Genomic DNA, 18452 nt, shown 5'->3' on the forward strand with positions numbered 1-18452 from the left:
ACTTCCAATACGGTGAATAGTAATTGCCATTTATTGGGAACTTATTATGTGCTGGAAATTATACTAAGCACTTTACCTTTTAATCCTTCCAATAACTCCCCAAGCTGGATATTACTATTATCTTCATTTCACGGATGAGAACTTTAAAGTTTAGAGAGGCTGAGGGACTTGCCCAAACTGGACTCCAGACAGAGTGACTGTGGCGGCCAATGTCAACACTCAGCCTATGGCCGTCCTACAAACACCACTGAATGTCAAGATTGCACAGGAGCTGTGAGGACCAGGACCCTGGGGGTGATCGATTTTGCTTGGGGAAGTGTTAGAGAAGAGATCATCAAGTTGAGTCTTGAAGGAGGAAAAGCAGTTTGGAAGGAGAGGAGAGGAAGAAGGGTATTCCCAGGAGAGAGAACAGCACATGCAAAGGCGAGGAGAGGAGATACAGCCTGGCATACTGGGAGCACGTCTAACGCCTACATTTTCGGGTTAGGAAAATGCCACGCAGGGGAGTGAGAAGGCTGGGGCCTGTGTTACCAGCCATTCAATTACTATTCTTGCTACCGCGTGTGCGATAGCGCATCTGCTTGAGCTCCGTTCAGATGCAGGGACTCACCTTTCACCCACACCTGGTACTCCGAGGTGGTTTTCTCCTTGTTGTTCAGAATCACGGTGCATTTATATGTCCCTGCGTCATAGACCCGGGCTTGGGGAATAAAATAACTCTCGGTGGTCTCCATGGAGGAGACATTGTGAAATAGCACGTCATCCTTATAGAAGAGCACCCAGTGCTGAGGCTTGATGTGCGAGGTGGTGCTGATGTCTACGATGCACTGCAAGGTCAGGTTCTCCCCATTTTGCACCTCCTGTCCTGGCAGGATCTCCATGTAGATGTGGTTGATGGTGAAAGCTAAATGACAAGGGAAGGAGAGGCAGACACACCTGTTATCTCAGGAACATCACCCTGGTGTCACCACATCAGATTGGTATGATCACAGCGTCCAGGGGTCCCCAGGCCCTCGGGGACCAGGCAGGCAATGACTGTGTGTGGTGCCCATTCTCAAGGAGTCTATCTCTCCAACATCGGGACCTGGGGTTGGGAGCTACTGTGTCTGGTGTGCTCCGTGAGCCTCCTGTCTCATCGGCTTCCATGAATCATGAGATTAGAAGCCATTTTATTGAAATTTGTGAGTGGCTAGTGCAGTTAAATGTTTCCAAACCTCCAAAGGCAGAGGATATGATGTCTATGTGAAAATCCCAAAGAGCCTACAGGTCATTTGAAATAATGCAAGCTCAGAAAGGTGAATGGAGATCATTAATATAAAAAAAATCAGGATAGTGGTCACTTCTGAAGGGAAGAGGGGGATAGGATTAGGAATGCACAAAAAGAGTGTTGGTGATGTTCTCATTTTAGCATTGGGTGGCGGGCTCACGTGAATTCATGCATATATAAATAAAACAAAAGGCAATTGTGCACAGATCAAGGATGAGGGCATGTTATGAACCAGGGATTATAATCAATCCAATTCTGTGTACCTGAGGCCCCAAAAAGAGAATGTATTTTCTATATGAGAAAAAGATACTGTGTAAAGTCTCTCTCCCATTCTTTTCCTATCCACCCAGTTCCTACCTCCCCTGCAGAAGTAACCACTGATTTTAGTTTCTTCCAGCAAATACAAAGATAAAGTCTTACTTACTCCCCCCCCCCCCCCCCCCTTTGCTCAAGATCTCCATATGCAGAGTCTAGCACCTTACCTAAAGTTTATATGGCCTTCAGGGGCCAGAGATAGTGTGGGACTGTGGGCACCAGGTGTTATTCAAGCAAAACAGGACCACCTGGCTTAACTAAGGCTCCTAGAGATCAGTTCTTCTCAGACACTTTGATAACAGAAAAATACTCATGGCCCATGCCTGATGAATGTGTATTTATTGAGTCTCCTACATATCCTGAATCTCCTTATCCTGGGACAGAGGACGATCTTGCAGAAAGCTGCAAGCTTGGACCACTCTGCTATGGACCCTCGTGGACTTGTATTAACCAAATTAAGTCTGACACTCTATTACAGGTTGCTGTTAGGTAGGGACTGAATTGTGTCCCATTCCCCCCACCCCCCCCACACACAACATTCATATATTGAAAACCTAACCCCTCGTACTTCGGAATGTGACTGTGCTTGAACGTAAGGCCTGTAACGAGGTGATTAAGTTAAAATGGGTCCTAATCCAATCTGACTAGTGTCCTTATAAGAAGAAATCTGGACAGAGACCAGGGACGTGTGTACAGGGGGATGACCATATGAGGACACAGTAAGAAAACAGCCATCTGCAAGCCAAGGAGGGAGGCCTTGGAAGGAACCAAACCTGCTAACATCGTAGTCTTGGACTTCCAGCCTCCAGAACTAGGAGAAAATGAATTTCTGTGGTTTCAGCCACCCAGTCTGTGGTATTCTGTTGTGGCAGTCCTAGGAAACTAATAGATTCTGGTAAGAAATTGTCTTATGGAACCTGATATTGTCTAGTTGAGGATGCCACTAGGAAGTTGTTCATGATTTCACTGTGTTTCAACTGCATCAGCAAAAGCTGTGTTTAGGGTGCCTGGGTGTCTCAGTAGGTTAAGCGTCTGCCTTCAGCTCAGGTCATGATCTCAGGGTCCTGGAATCGAGTCCTGCTTCGGGCTCCCTGCTCAGCCGGGAGTCTGCTTCTTCCTCTGCTCCTCACCCCCCACCTGCTCATCCTCTCTCTCTCTCACAAATGAATAAATAAAATCTTTTTTTTAAAAAAAAGCTGTGTTTATTCATTTCTACCTTGTAGATTCCCAAATTTTTCTAATGGATCTTGTTTCCTTTTTGCTTTGACTGCTAAGAAGTATAAACCCAAAATTTCATCTCTGCTTCTAGCAAACTTTGGGATGAATTTCTGTGTGCTAAAAGACCCCCCAGTTTTATTTACCTGCCTTTACTTTCTTCCCATTCTGATTTCTTCGTTTATTATCTCCTATTGAACAACAGTGCATAATTTTTTTAAGTGGTCCCAAATCATTTTTCAAATAAGAAAAGGTATAGCTAGCTAACTGGCCAGAGATACTGGCAAAGATCGTCTTCCTCTCTCTCTCTTTCAATAAAGTCAAATCTTTCTGAACAATTTAGAATTTGGCTACAATATGTCTCAGGCTTTAAAATGAATACAACAGTTCACACCTGTCCCTTTCGTCTGAGCAATTAAATGAACAAAAAAAATGGCATCTGATCGGTCTACAAGATGAAGCAAGGTGATTGTTTAAATGCAAGTTATTTCCTGCAGCATTAAAATCTTTAGAGCTCCCTTTGTTGTCTGTCTTCCTTACTAGTTCCTGATCTTAGGAGCCTACTCAGTGAGCTCTCAGAACGAAATCTCTTTGGACCATATTTAGTTTCCCATCAATTAATATGGTCCCTTCCCGGGTAGGGACAGGCAATCTCACTCCCCTTTCAGGACCTTCTCCTCATTTTAAAACATGCTGTTTAGGGGCACCTGGGTGGCTCAGCCAGTTAAACGTCTGCCTTCGGTTCAGGTCATGATCCCAGGGTCCTGGGATCAAGCCCCACGTCAGGGTCCCTGCTCGGCGGGAAGCCTGCTTCTCCCTCTCCCTCTCCCCCTGCTTGTGTTCCCTCTCTCGCTGTGTCTCTCTCTGTCAAATAAATAAATAAAATCTTTTAAAAAAATAAAACATGCTGTTTAGCACAGTGATTCTAACAGAATAAGAAGGTAAGTGCAGAGCCAGATTGTCTAGGTCAAATCCCATCTCCGTTAACGAACTGTGTGGCTTTGGCAAGTTCCTGAACTTTGAGCCTCAGTTTGCTCATCCATACAATGGACATACTGATAGTAAGTATAAATGGGAACCCGATTTAAGGACTAGAAACACAGTTCCTGGCACAGAGGAAGTGCTTGAGAAATGTTAACCAGGTTCTGTCAGTCACAGATACGGAGCCAAACTTGAGTCTTGAGGGCGCTGAAACTCTATATCCACTCCCTATTTCTAGCAATTTTTTTTTTCCAGAAGAAAACCATTTCTTAATTTCCCAGGTTACTGACAGTGAGTTCTCCAGACTCCCCGCATCTGTCACCCTGCTGTGTTAGGCTGCTTTCCTGTCATCATCCTGGATGAAGTGAACACCCGTGGCAGGTCAGGCCCCAAACTGGGACCCAGACCTGGGTACAGAAAGAAAGCCAGTCAGGCATGCCTGGGTCCACAGCCATGAGCTGCGTGATGCTGAGAGTTACTTAACCCCTCTAAGCTACCACTTCTCCTCCTACAGAACAGGAACACTAGTACCTGCCTTCCCTTGTATTTCAGTCTTGAACAATGACTGAACCAAGGAGCCGTGAGCACCGAGGGGCAGAGCCTGGCCCCTGGCTGACATTCCCTTCCCTCTTCCTTAGCACCATTCCAGGGGTCTTCTCTGTGCCAGGCACTGCATCTAATCCTGGGGGGTTCACAAAAGAGTGAGATCAGCACGGTCTCCGCCCCCCTGGGGCTCACCGTGTGCAGTCCCACGTCTTCTCTATTCCAGACCCTCCAGGCTCGGCATCATCCCTGCCTGGGCCTCCGACTGACCAGACCTAATTCGTTTCCTTTTTATAGGAGCCCTACAGCAAACTTGGCTAAAGCATCAGGTGGTGGTTCTTTAGAAAGGATGATATCCACTAGCACAAGGCACTTCTGCCAACTGGTTTTTCTAAGCAATGAACACACATCTGCTTAATAAATCAACTCAGTCGATTCACTGGAAGAAACATCACACTCCCGTGGCCAACGGCAACAGACAAGGGAGGAGAAAGGAAGGCAAAGTAGAAGAAGGAAAACGATTTTATAAAATGTATCGATAACTTTACTGTGAATTTATGAAACCCAGCTCTTTGACTGACACAAAACCTCACTGATGTGAGGCAACAAAACCTCACTGATGTGAGGCAACAAAAGCAGCAACCCAGCTTTCAAACCCACCACCACCTCCATGCTTGTGGTAGCCGGCCTTCCAATGGCTCCCAGGGAGGCTGTCTTCCGCTATCCATACCTGCACTTTCCCAACTCATACCAGGGTTGGTCTTTGACCAAAAATACTGAAGTGTTGGTTTGTTGCTTCTGAAATTAGTCTATAAAAGACGTTGCAACTTTTGTCTGGAGCACTTTTTCCTTTATTAGGATCACTCACTCTGGGCTAAGTCATGAGCATCCCTCTGGAGAGGCCCACATGGTGAGGAGCCGTCACATGAGCGAACTTAAAAGCAAGTCCCCCAGCCCCAAATAAGCCCTCTGTTCACTGTAATCCTGACCAGCATTCTACGGGCAATCTCCTCCTGACAGGCCCTGAGCCAGAACTCCCAGATTCTTGACCCTCAGAAGCTGTGAAGTAATAAACTGTTATCTTAAGTCACTAAGTTTTGGGGTAATTTATTAAGCAGCAATACGCCACCCAACTAATCTTCAAAAATCTCTGATTATTAAGATAGTATAGAAAACATTGTTGTCTTTGTCAATAAACTGTTCAGGAAAAGCCAAGCTGGATTACTGTGTACGGCTCTCACTATTTACACAATAGAGTGTTCACACCTGGGCCCCCTGGAGGTCCACGGATGGGTGGTAGGGGGCCCACGAACCACCTTCATGTATAGGCAAGTGTGTGTTTTTTTGGGGGGGTGGAGGAAGAGGATCCACAGCTTTCTTTACTGAGCCCCAGATGGTCAGAACCACTGTGATGAAAGTTTGGTGTTAGGCAGCAGCCTAAGGAGGTCAGATCTTTTCAACCTGGACAGATGAAGGCTGACGGAGGGGGATCCATGTAACAAAGTCACCAGAGCACAGATTAAGGCACCCATGGACCACTGTGCCAAATCCCCAGACCCTAAAACAAGGGGCCTGCTTCCCTGTACCTTGAGCCACCAGTCAGTGGATGCTGATGCTCCTTGGGAAGATGAGGCATCATGACTCAGCCAGCCTCTTGGGCAACCTGGAAATGACTCATAAAGGGAGGGAGGGGAGCCCCCTCCCACCATTGTCAGGAAAATTACAGGGAGCCAGCTAGCACGCAGCCCCTGATGAACTCTGGTGCTCAGCAGAGAATGTGCTGACCCATCTCATCTGAATCCCAAGCATCTCCAAGTTCAGTTTGGGTCCCCTTCAGTGAAACATTTATTGAGCGCCTGTGTCAGATGCTGGGATTACAAGGCAAATAAGAAATCATCCCTGCTGGGGGCGCCTGGGTGGCTCAGTTGGTTAAGTGACTGCCTTCAGCTCAGGTCATGATCCTGGAGTCAGTCCCAGGATCGAGTCCCACATCGGGCTCCCTGCTCGGCAGGGAGTCTGCTTCTCCCTCTGACCCTCTCATGCTCTATCTCATTCTCTGTCTCAAATAAATAAATAAAATTTAAAAAAAAAAAAAGAAAGAAAGAAATCATCCCTGCTGTCCTATACCGAAGAGGCTGGGCGGGAACCTAGATAACTGAAGTACAATGCTAGACGCACTGAGAGAGAGGTGAGAAGAGAGGCCCAGGAAAGGCCAAGGGAAATCTGAAGGAAGTGCCCCCTGAACCAGCCTTGGACCCGGTGGGGCGCTCCGGGCAGGAGATCAGCATGTACCAGCTCACAGGGGCATGAGAAATCACAGGTTTGGTATTTTCGCAGGGAGCGTCTTTGCTGCAAGTGTTTTCACCACATAACTATTTGCTGTAAAGCCATTTGGCCGTCAAAGATAAAATCACAAAATATAAAAGAGGGACATTCATTAAAGAGGACATAATAAAACATGAGAAATGAATAACACAATTAGAAAGCTATTGTAAAACACAAAATAATTGAGTACATTTCAAATGTGTGGAGATTCATGGCAATTCTATGCAAATAACTGATTATATTTCATGGATTGTACCTAAGCACTTGTCTCCAAAGTCTCTCGTTCATAGAATTATACATTTTTTTTTTCTTTTTGCTTGCTGATGGGTCTCCTCATTCTTTTTTTACTAAAGTTTCTTCCTCATGAAGAGAGGTGGAGTTCAAAGGGGCCTGGCTGGCTCAGGCAGTGGAGCTTGCGACTCTTGATCTCAGGGTCATGTTAGGTGTAGAGATGACTTAAAAATAAAATCTTAAAAATATATAAATAAATAAAATAAAAATAAAAGAGAGGTATAGTTTCCAAATACTAGGATGCATATTTGTAACAGAACTTTATACTACATCGTGAAGACATATTGCCTCCTACGCTGTTGTTTGTTCTTGGCGTAGTTTAACAGGTCCATTGATAGCTGTTCCCAGTTCTATGGGAAATGTGGGTTCAAAACTCTGCACCACTGCATAGAGCATCATGAGGGCTAAGATTTCTATAATATAAAAGTGAAGCACATGTCAATGGAGAAATGAAACCACACTCAACCAGTTGATAAAACCAACAAACTGTCAACCGGTTATTTAAACTTTCATGGCAAAATTGCCTTATGGCCTATTAGTTATGCAGTGAAAATGCTTACAGCAAAGATGTTCAGGGCAAAACTACCTAGAACCAAGAAATCAATGCATTCTGGGCATGCGCGGTTACAGGAACGAGACTTGGGGCCAGAGGGGGCAGGCAGGCCGGGTAGGAGGTGCCACAAACAGTGGGCCTTGCCTGGGGTGCTGACAAGCTGGACCGGCCTGAGGGTATTTGGGGGGGGTTGGTGACAGGATGACACCTGAGCTTTAGAAAGATCACTATGGGCTGGAGAGAGAGAAACAGGAGGCCTGTAAACATCCTGGACCATGGTTCAGGTGAAAGCCCAGGAGGCCTGTAGTAGGGCAGTCATGGAGGGACTGGGGGAAGGGGTAGACTTGAGTGGATGAGAAAGGACTTGTTTTCTGGGTGATGAAAATGTTCTGGAACTAGACAGTGGAGATGTTTGCACACCATTATGAATATACTGTAATTAGTAGCAAAATTTGATGTATGTATTTCACGACAATAAAGAAAAGACTTGTGTGCTTGGATATGGGGGTTGAGGCAAAGAGTGGAAGTTTCCTGGGTTAGGTACCCAGGAGGGTCTGGGTGCTGCCGACCGAAGTAGAGAACGCCAGAAAAAGATAAAGGACGGGGACAAAGTCCCGATGGTGCCGCTGGGTTTGAGGGGCCCAAGGGACGGCTAGGAGGTGTCAGCCATTGGCTCCCCTGTGAAGCCTGACACTCAAGGGAGAGAACCAGGGCAGGTATGTGGAGGCATAGAGGAGTGTGTTGAACTCCAGAGGGGTTAAGACCATGGAGCCTGAAGAGACCAGGGAACAGGGTTCAGACCCTGGGAAAGTTCAAGTCTCCCCTGGGAGAAGGGGAAGAAGGTTCGTCAGAGGGGTAGGAGAACACCAAGGAAGAGAGTCTAGAAGGTCAAGGAAGGAGGCTTTGTGCAGAGGCAGCACAGGGGTCCGAAAGCTAAGGGCTGGGAGTGTTCGTGGCATTTGTTATTACAAGGTCCTTGATGACCCCTCAGCAAGAGGATTCCAATGGCAGGGAGGTGTGGGGGCTAAGGACTAAGGCCAGAGTAAGTGAGGGCAGACTGAGAGCTGGGGAAGCAGAGACAGCAACCATAAACCAGCCTTGAGAGAAGTTTGAGGAAGGGAGTGGGTACACAGGGGGACACAAGATAATGAAGGGAGGTGGGTTGTTTGGGATTTTTCTTTTTCCTAAAAGAACAAGAGCTACCAATTGTGTTTGTAGACTGAGGAGAAAGAGCCAGAAGGGGGCGGGGGATAGAGATACTAAGAGTGGGGTAGGGGCTGAATAAATAATAGGGCGAGATGGGGTGGGAGCGCTGTTGAGTGATGGGCTGCCCCCCCACCTCCCCATCAGCCACGAGGGCTGACATTGCTGAAGCTGGGAGGGAAGCGAGGAGGATGGGTGGGAAGGCAGATAAGCCTGTAGCTGGGGCAGGGCGGGAAGTAGAGGGAGTTCCCTCCAGACAGCAGTGTTTTCTAGGTGAAGATGAAGTTGAGGTCATCTCCTGAGGCGGTAGGGCTAGGGTGGAGTGGGAGAGCCTGGGATAAAAGGAAGAGAAAAGGGCCAAGGCTGACCAAGGACCTCAACCACAGAGCCGGCAATGTGGAGCCAGACGGTGGGGTCGTGCACATCAAACGTGTCATCAGCATGGTTGTGGGTGACCACAGGAATGGGAGACCTTGTCCTGGCCCCCACACTGCTAACACCCAGTTGACCACACACTAGTACCTCATGGCTTCTGCGCCTCAGGTTCCTCAAGTGTAAAACAAGGTGGAGGCCTGAGGCCTGAGGAAGCAGTGGGAGAGTCTCCCTGCTCCAGTGCTCCAAGTCCTGCAGTTCTGAGCCTGAACATACAAAGGCCTTTCTCCAGAAACCCTGGGAAGGGAGCCATTTACTTCCATGTGAGGTGGGGAAGGTGGGAGAGATTGGAGGTCCTGGGAAGCAGGCTGTGTGTTTGCAGGGCATGGTGTGGATGAGAGTGGGGTATGTGGGCAGCAGTGGACAGACGGGGCGAGGGGGGGTTGACACGCAGGGGCCATGATTGTAGAGGGCTAGGACCAGATGGTAAACTATCCTTAGTCATTGCATGCCGTGGTGGGTGAGCCACCTCCTCTTATCTCATCTTATCCTCAGACTGACTCTATGGGATCAATTCTCTTATCATCCCCATTTTACAGATTGGGAAAAAGGCTCAAAGAGGCCAGGTGAAAGCAGCTTTAAAGATCTGAGTTTGGGCTTCTGGCCTCAGACAGAGAGCCATCGTTCAGACAGCAGAGGTTCTAGTGCTGATGCCCTGCTAACTGGCTCTCACTTGGTCCAGTTGGTTATTTTTCTGAGGCAGAGACATCTTGTTAGGATGGTAGGAAGATAACAGATATCCTGCCTCCACTGCTTACTGTGGGGGTCAAATGCCCGCCAAAGCACATGGACGCTGGGGCAGGAGACCCACAGACTGGCTTTGCTAGTAGCCACGCTAGCCTTCCCAATCCTGGAGCCACTGCTCAAAGCCTGGGCTCAGCAAACCAGCATCATCCACGTACATCATCTCCAAAGAGCTGTACAACTGTCCGCAAGCTGGTCACCCCCTTTCTTTTGTGGAGTGAAGTGACCTTTGATGAGGGGATCCTGTTCTGTGGGCTCTCCCCCATTTAGCCTCCAGACGCAGCCGAGCATCTTATCTTAAAGATTCAAAACTAGCTCCAAAGGGGATGATAAACCAAACTTTAAAGATAGGCAAAGCCCCCTTCCTGTGCACAGTGCAAAATATTACAGATAGAATCATAGCTCTGCAGGTCAATGGGAAAGGAAATCCAATATCTGTTTTAGATCACTTAGAAGACGAAATCATAACAATTTAAATTATGGTCTGTCCTCATGAATCTAACAAATTAATTACATCTCATTTGTGATTAAAAAACAATGGGGGATGGGGAGACTATGAAAATAAGAAATTTATGGTAAGACAACAAAAAATAAAATATGGAGCCACTCCTTTTTTTATCAGCTTCCAATCCAAACAAATAGCAATTCACTAGTTTTTAGAAAAAAATGTATGCGACTTCTAGAACATGCTGTTTAGAACTTGGCTTAGAACAAGTGTTTTATTCTAAAAGCCTTCTAAAAATGCCAGAAGGGAATAAACGTTAGCTCTCAATTGGAATATTTTTCTCAGTTGTCATAAACATTAAACCCAAGCAATTTGATGTGAGTTTTAAGAATCATGAAAAGACACGGCGAAGCTAGGTAAAATTGGTAACTTACAGTTTTCCTGTCCCTCAAGGCTTGGACCTGGAAAAGACAGAAGAAATACGTTGATTCCATTAGCTTCGATTCTCATGAAGTTTAAGTAATGTGGGAAGAGAATAAAAACTCACAAAGCAGAAGCATCAGCAGAAGTCCTAGCCACATCTTGCCTTCTTGGGCCCACTCCAGCTGCATCTTGAGCGCCAAGACTTCGGGGCACTTAGTTCTGCCTTTGGGCCATGCCCCTGGGGCAGAAGACTCTTCCCCTGTGGCCCAGATAAATCTGCCCTGTGAAAGTAGAGAAACCACTCTGGTAACTTCTGGCGCCACAGAGAGACGGGCTATACTGCTGGTCAGGTAATGGCAGCCATTGCTGGAAACTGGAAACAATGAAGCATGGGCCAGCCTGATATCTCCTCAGGAAATGACTGGCCTTCCTGAGGGGCCACTGAACGCAGACTCTTTGTTTTAAAGGCACAAGTGACATTTGCCTCTAGTGCCCCTGACCCTCCTGTCTCACCTGGGTTTGGAGTCCCTTATCATGGCAGGGTGAGAGGGTTCTTCCCTCTTTCCAACCTCTACCCAAAGGGCTTCTCTCTTTGGACACCCAACAAGATGTCTCAATTTTTCCTGAGCGCATCACCCCCACTCCCCGCTGCCCAGGGGCCTCTCTCCACACAGCATAAGTCTGGACCTCCTGTCTTTCCTGGCAATGCTACGGGACAGGGCTGACTTCTCCAGAAAATTGCAGGTTCGTCAGACAGACCGGCTGCCTTGGGGTAAACTCAGCTTGGAACCTGCTGTTCCTAGGAGGCTGTCCCTGGCTTCTGCAGTTGGTTTCAGGGTGGATAAAGGCAGCTCTGTGAGATATGCATGTTTTCTGGTGGCCCCCTCCAGCCTGTACCTTTATTTTATTTTATTTTATTTTATTTTTTAAGTATGCTCCATGCTCGGTGTGGGGCTTGAACTCACGACCCTGGGATCAAGAGTCGCATGCTCTACGGACTGAGCCAACCAGGCAGCCCCAGCCTCTACCTTTAAATATACACAGAGTATATCAGGCCACAGGGAGCTTTCTGAGATATAAATCAGTTCCTTTCACTCCCTGGCTTGAAACCTTGTGATGGCTCCCCACTGTCCTCCACAGAAAGTCAGTTTACAATCCTCCACAATCCAGCCCTTGCTTACCTTTCCAGCCAGGTCTCTCACCAATTCTTTCCTGGCCCCTACATTCTGATTGCTAGGATTTATAGTTCCCAGGACACATCACGTGTCTACGCCTTTGTCTATGTTGTTCCCCTGCCTGGAGGACTCTTCCCCTCTCCTTTTCTGGCCTATTCCTACCCATGCATCGTAACTCAGTTTAGGCATCCACTCTTCCAGAATTCTCTCCTGTCTCCCCCACACTGAGCTGCCCTTCCTCTGCATCCCCCTCTGCATTCCTCACCTCCCTAGCCTTCCTTCTGTGAGACACTTTCTATGGTGTGCCATAATGGCCTGTCCTCCCCCAAGTGGACTGCTGGCTGCATGGTAACAGGGACAGTGCCTGGTACCTAGTAGGTGGTCAAAAAACATTGGTAGAGGGGCGCCTGGGTGGCTCAGTGGGTTAAGCAACCAACTCTAGAGTTCAGCTCAGGTCATGGTCTCAGGATCATGAGATCGAACCCCTGCATCGGCTCGAGCGGGAGCCGGCTGTAGGGTCTGCTTGGGATTCTCTCTCTCCCTCTGCCCCTCCCCCCACCTGGAGAGTCCCCACCCTCTCTCTCTCTCTCTTTCAAAAAAACAAAAACAAAAATACGTTAGTACAGTGGATGATTGGGTGAATGAAGATAAGTTAACAGTATTGTCTGAATTAGATTATTACTGCCTTGAGGTCAGAGAGCCGTGTTGTTTCTGAAACGCTACCCTCTGATACGGCCATGGGTAAAGCTAAGTCAGATTGGAACCGGGACAAATAGAAACCAGACTTCTCTGCCCTAGGGCAAATACCAAGAAGTGATGGCTTCCAGCTAGCGAACAACTCCTCTCTCTGATCTATGGTTCAGTGGAAGTTATGACAAGAGCTACTGAAGAGCCATGCAGCATAAAAGAACATTTTCTATTGTGTCATTTACTTTTGGTGTTTGGTATTCTCTGTTGCCCACTGTAAACTCTCTCCTTTAGCAACCTACCGGAAATCACCCCCACCCACCCACCAAATTTCTATTTGTCGAGAAAAAAGGAATACCATGAGGCCCTAAATAGATGTTGGCTTCAAAGATAACTTTCACCTACAGCAGACTAACCAACTTTTGCTTCTCAAAGTGACTTTCAAGCAATGGTGGTAAATGCCCCACCCGATGCCCCTAAGTCCCAAAGTAAACTTCTAGGACTTAGTCATTGTTTCTTATACAATGCTAATCGTTTTAGAACACCATGAGAAAATAAAACTTCATTTCAAAATAAGTGTTAATATTTCAAAAGAAAAGCAGAAAAAAAACTGTATCCCACCACTCACACCATGCACCAGGATAAATTCCAAAGGGACCAACCATCTGAAAGGACAAATGAAGCCATAGGAGTTCTATAAGAAAACGTGAAGGAATTCCTCATGACCCTAGAATGGCGAAGGCTGGTTTAACTCTGACTTAAAATCCAGAAATTATAAAAGACTGACAAATTATACTCCATGTAAAAAGAGTTCTCCCCTCCCCCCAAAAAAAAGTTCAGTCAAGAGAAAAAAATACAAACTGGAAAAAATATTTGCAATTTCTATCAGACAAAGAGCTAACCTCTCTAACATGTAAATTAATATGTAACCTCTCTAATATCCATCCCACAGCCACCATCCCTCATTGCAAACACTTACCTGCTTTCTGTCCTTATAGTTAAGTTTGCATTCCTAGAATTTTATAAAAACGGAATTATACAGTACATACTTTGGGGGGGGGCATCTATCTTCTTTCAATCAGCGTCATCAATTATTAATTTTTTATTGTTGAGTATGAATGAATATATCAGTTTGCTTATCATTATTTATTAATGAACATTTGAGTTGTTTCCAATTTTGAGCTCATAGAGAGAGCTGCTATGACCATGCCTTTGTATGGACGTACACTTTCATTTCTCCTGGGTAAATAATGGTATGGTAGGTGTATGTCTAACATTTCAAGAAACTGCCAAACTGTTTTCCAAAGCGGCTACAGCATCTTACACTCCCGCCAACGATGTCTGAGAGTTCCGGTGGCTCCACACGTTACCAGCTCAGGTGCTGGGGCTCTCCAAGCAACAGAGAGCCCAAACTGGAAGTTCCAGACAAGGCTTTTACTGGGCTTATGTTAGAGCTCCAGGGAGACAACACAAAGGGAAGGGTCCCTCCTGCTGGCTCTCTGAGCAAAGGCCAGGGAAAGATTGTCAAGAGGCTGAGGCAGGAAAGGAGTGGCTGGAACAGGTAAAGGGGGGCGGGGTGGAGATGCAGGAACTGGGGAGCACAGGCACTGGACAGGACGTGCTTTGTCATGCACCGCTCGTCTGGTTGGCATGTTAAATCTCCACCCAGGGCGTGATTTTTAGTCCTGTGATGAGGGGGAAAGTCGGTGAAAGGTCAGTGCTGGGGCCCTCCTGAGCGCAGACTGGTTTGGTTCAGTCTTCACCAGTCTTGGTAGTGGAGTCCTCCTCCTGTGAACAGCCTGCATCCATGTTCCTGCAGGATCCACACAGGGATTCAGCCATGAAGGGGCCCTGGAGGGACGCGTGGGTGGCTCAGTGGGTTAAGCGTCTACCTTCAGCTCAGGTCATGATCCCGGGGTCCTGGGATGGAGACCCTAGTGGGACTCCCTGCTCAGCGGGGAGCCTGCTTCTCCCTCTGCCCCTCCCCCTGCTCCTGCTCTCTCTCTCTCTCTCTCTGACAAATAAATAAAATCTTTTTTTTTTTTTAAAGATTTTATTTATTTATTTGAGACAGAATGAGAGAGAGAGAGAGCTCATGAGAGGGGGGAGGGTCAGAGGGAGAAGCAGGCTCCCCGCCGAGCAGGGAGCCCGATGCGGGACTCGATCCAGGGACTCCAGGATCATGACCTGAGCTGAAGGCAGTCGCTTAACCAACTGAGCCACCCAGGCGCCCCAAATAAACAAAATCTTAAAAAAATAAACAAAAAAAGGAACGCTGGATTTTTGGGGTCTGGGTTGAGGGCTTGGAGTCCTGTCCCTTGGTCTGTCTCAATTTGAGCTATTCTAGGCCCCTTGACCTTCCCTTATGAATTTTAAAATCAATTTCTCAATTTCTACCAAAAAAAAAAAAAAAAAGCCTTCTGAGATTTTGACTGGAGTTGCACTGAATCTGCAAACCAGAAGTGACATTTTAACTCGACCGAGAGTATTCCGGCCCAGTGACACAGCATCTCTCTCCATAAACAACAATGTTGTATAGTTTTAGTGTACTTTTCCTTAGAAACCTTGTGTCTCTTTCAGTTTTTTTAAGTCATGTTAACGTACTACCTATTAAAAATCAAATTAGGAAATTAAATTCTAAAATAAAAGCTGTGCCTCGGGTGTTAGAAATCATTTGGAATGTCTGGGACGCCTGGGTGGCTCAGTCAGTTAAGCGTCTGCCTTCGGCTCAGGTCATGATCCCAGGGTCCTGGGATCGAGTCCCGCATCGGGCTCCCTGCTCTGCGGGGAGCCTGCTTCTCCCTCTGCCTCTGTCTCTCTCTCTGTCTCTCATGAATAAATAAATAAAATCAATCAATCAATCAATCAATCAATCATTTGGAATGTCTATTGTGTCCACCCCACTGCCCGGGAGCCAAGTCCACACGAGGCTGATCTTTCACGAGAGAGCCCCACCCCACCCCCCATGGGTCTATCTTCCTCTCTCTTTCTGCGGGAACCCCTCTTTCTAGCTCTCAAGGCAATCTCTTCCTCCTCTCTTGCCCCTGGCTGTGATGTAAGAACAGAAATGTATATCCTCCCTCATTTATTTTATTCAATGAAAAGATGATCAGGCTCCTTACCCTTTGTGAAGTATGAATGTCTTAATAAAAATTAAATATGTATAAACGGAAGGTTTTCTAATTCACTTTTTAATAAAAATCATAAATTGAGTGGCTTTTTATATGTGTGTGGCCCTCACGTAGCTCTCCCCTTCCTGTCCTTTGTCCTTAGTGGACTCCTTAATAGAAAAAAAAAAAAGAAAGAAAGAAGTTCTTCAAATGATTTTGCTCCCTTCTTCCTATTCTTGGTGAGAGGGAATTGAAGGAGAACAGAGCGGTTTCTGCATGCTGTCTTCTGCCTTCCAACGCCAGGGAAGTCACACAAATCTGGAACACAGCAATTCATTAACCGCAGGAAGAAACTGCTATAATAAACCTCAGGAAGTGCTTTTTCTGAGAAGCCAGGGGTGGGGTCGGGAAAGAGTTGGGGAGGAGGCAGCAGGTCCGAGAGCTACAGCACCAGGCAGGGCTGACCACCCATCTCTTTCATGACCACGGTGACAGGCAAGAAGGTACTGACCACTCCCCCAGCCGGTGGCTACAGCTCTGCCTCAGGAACCTTGGTGAGTCCAGGAGCAGGACTAAGCCCCCATTCGCTGAATTTGGAAGTCACCGCAATGGAAGACTAAGCCTGGTGTTCCAGTCCCTTCTCTGCAGTTTAACAGCTTCCATGTTTTGAGGTTCACTTTCCTTGCCTGTAAAATGCGGATAATATGCCCATTCTACCCATCTCACAGGCTTGTTACGAAGATCAAAGCACAGGTAACCAGCAGGGCACACTGAGAACACAGTAACAACAGTTAGAGGTCTGGTTTGGCCCCCAGCTCACCTGATCTGAATTACTGCTCTGGCAACTCAACTCAATTCAACTTAACTTAGTGAGCTCAAGGGGAGGAGCCCAAAGGCCCTAATTCAATGCCCACCCAGGTGCTGTTCTCACAGCCCCAGTTGCCTCACAGAGATGGGCCACTAGGCCAAAGGGAGGCAGGGGGAAACCTTGTGTGTGGGGGGCTGAGGTAGGGTAGGGGGAGAGGGTCAATGCTGTTTCATCCCCTGCTGGAGGCCCCCCTCCAGTGACAGGGGATAAGATTGTATTTTAACTCATGGCTGTAGGCATTTTTGTCTTCACAGGCACCTTCCTCCATTAAAAAAAAATTATATATATATATATTTTTTTTAAAAGATTTTATTTATTTATTTGCGAGAGAGAATGAGAGACAGAGAGCACGAGAGGGAGGAGGGTCAGAGGGAGAAGCAGACTCCCTGCTGAGCAGGGAGCCCGATGTGGGACTCGATCCCGGGACTCCAGGATCATGACCCGAGCCGAAGGCAGTCGCTTAACCGACTGAGCCACCCAGGCGCCCCCCCAAAAAATTATATTTTACAACTCCATTGTATAAGCAAGAATGTATTAGAGTTATATTTATATTAAAACATTTCTTTGACCTAAAGTTCCTTTTTATTCTTCTGATTACAAAATAACTTTCTTCATGGGCCCCTAAAAGTATCATGGAGCCTGGCACTGTGCTTCCTGTGTCTAATGGACAAGTTGGCCCTGATGACAATCAGCCACACAACAGCCTAAGGGGCCAAGGAGTCTGCTGTGTTCTGCTCTGAGTTGCCCAGGCACTGGCCTGGGAATAGGACCAAGAGCACTACCATGTCTCAGGTGCCAAAATGAAAACACTCCACAGGTATTTGTGCATTCTGTTCCCCAAAGCACAACCAACAAAAAAGAGATGAATTGGACTTCGTTGAAATTACAAACTTGTGTGGCAAAGGACACCATCAAGAAGTTGAAAGGCAATTCACAGATTGGGAGGAAATATTTGGAAATCATCTATCTGATGAGGATCCAGAATATATAAGGAGCTCTTATGACTCAACAACAAAAAGACAACCATTTTTTAAAAAAATAGGCAGAGGACTTGAATAAATATTTGGCCAATAACCACATGAAAAGATGCTCAACATCATTAGTCATTGTAAATCAAAACCACAATGAAATATCACTTCATACCCAGTAGAATAACTATCATTAAAAAGACAGACAATAATAAGTGTTGGTGAGCATGTGGGGAAGCTGGAACCCTCACACGTGAGTAGTAGGATTGCAAAATGATGCAGCCACTTTGGAAATCAGTCCAGCAATTCCTGGAAAGGTTGCAAATAGAGTTGCCAAGTGACCCAGCAGCAATTCCATTCTTAGGTATAGACCCAAAGGAATTGAAAACATGTTCACACAAATACTTATATGCAAAAGTTTATAGCAGCATTATTAATATTATCCAAAAAGTAGAAGGAATGCAAATGTCTATCAGCTGATGAATGGATAAACATAATGTGGTATATCCATACAATAGAATATTATTTGGCAGAAAAAAGAATGAAGTATGGATGAAACTTGCTACAGTATGGATGAACCTTGAAAATGTCATGCTAAGTGAAAGAAGCCAAATATGAAAGGCCACGTATTATATGACTCTATATCTATATCTATATATATGAAATGTCCAAAATAGACAAACCTCTAGAGACAGAAGTAGATGAGTAGTTTCCAAGGGCCAGGGGAGTTGGAGGAAATAAGAGTGACTGCTAATGGGTAGGGAGTTTCTTTGTAGGGGTGCTTACAAAGTTCTAAAAGCCGGGGCTCCTGGGTTTGGCTCAGGTCACGATCTCAGGGTCTTGGGATCCAGCCCCGAGTCTGGCTCCACACTCAGTGCAGAGTCTGCTTGAGATCCTCTCTCTCCCT

The 18452-nt window shown here is 46.5% G+C and overlaps 1 protein-coding gene across 5 annotated transcripts in view; it reads right to left on the reverse strand.

The window, feature by feature from the left end:
- Positions 1 to 18452, reverse strand: part of PECAM1 (platelet and endothelial cell adhesion molecule 1) — a 74414-nt gene that overhangs the window by 45888 nt on the left and 10074 nt on the right. For 3 of the 5 annotated variants that reach the window (XM_021678510.2, XM_021678508.2, XM_021678509.2), the window contains exons 1-3: positions 10862 to 11093; positions 10749 to 10775; positions 611 to 904 (exon numbers count right to left, since the gene is read on the reverse strand). In XM_021678510.2, coding sequence (XP_021534185.1) covers positions 611 to 904; positions 10749 to 10775; positions 10862 to 10925 — 385 coding nt within the window. In that variant the 5' untranslated portion in view covers positions 10926 to 11093. Of the gene's footprint in view, positions 1 to 610; positions 905 to 6902; positions 6952 to 10748; positions 10776 to 10861; positions 11094 to 18452 lie in introns of those variants that run through there. The other 2 variants (XM_021678507.1, XM_021678511.1) reach the window with 2 other exon arrangements.

The sequence above is a fragment of the Neomonachus schauinslandi genome, chromosome 15 (assembly GCF_002201575.2).
Source record: "Neomonachus schauinslandi chromosome 15, ASM220157v2, whole genome shotgun sequence".
In the NCBI taxonomy this organism is placed as follows: Eukaryota; Metazoa; Chordata; class Mammalia; order Carnivora; family Phocidae; genus Neomonachus; species Neomonachus schauinslandi.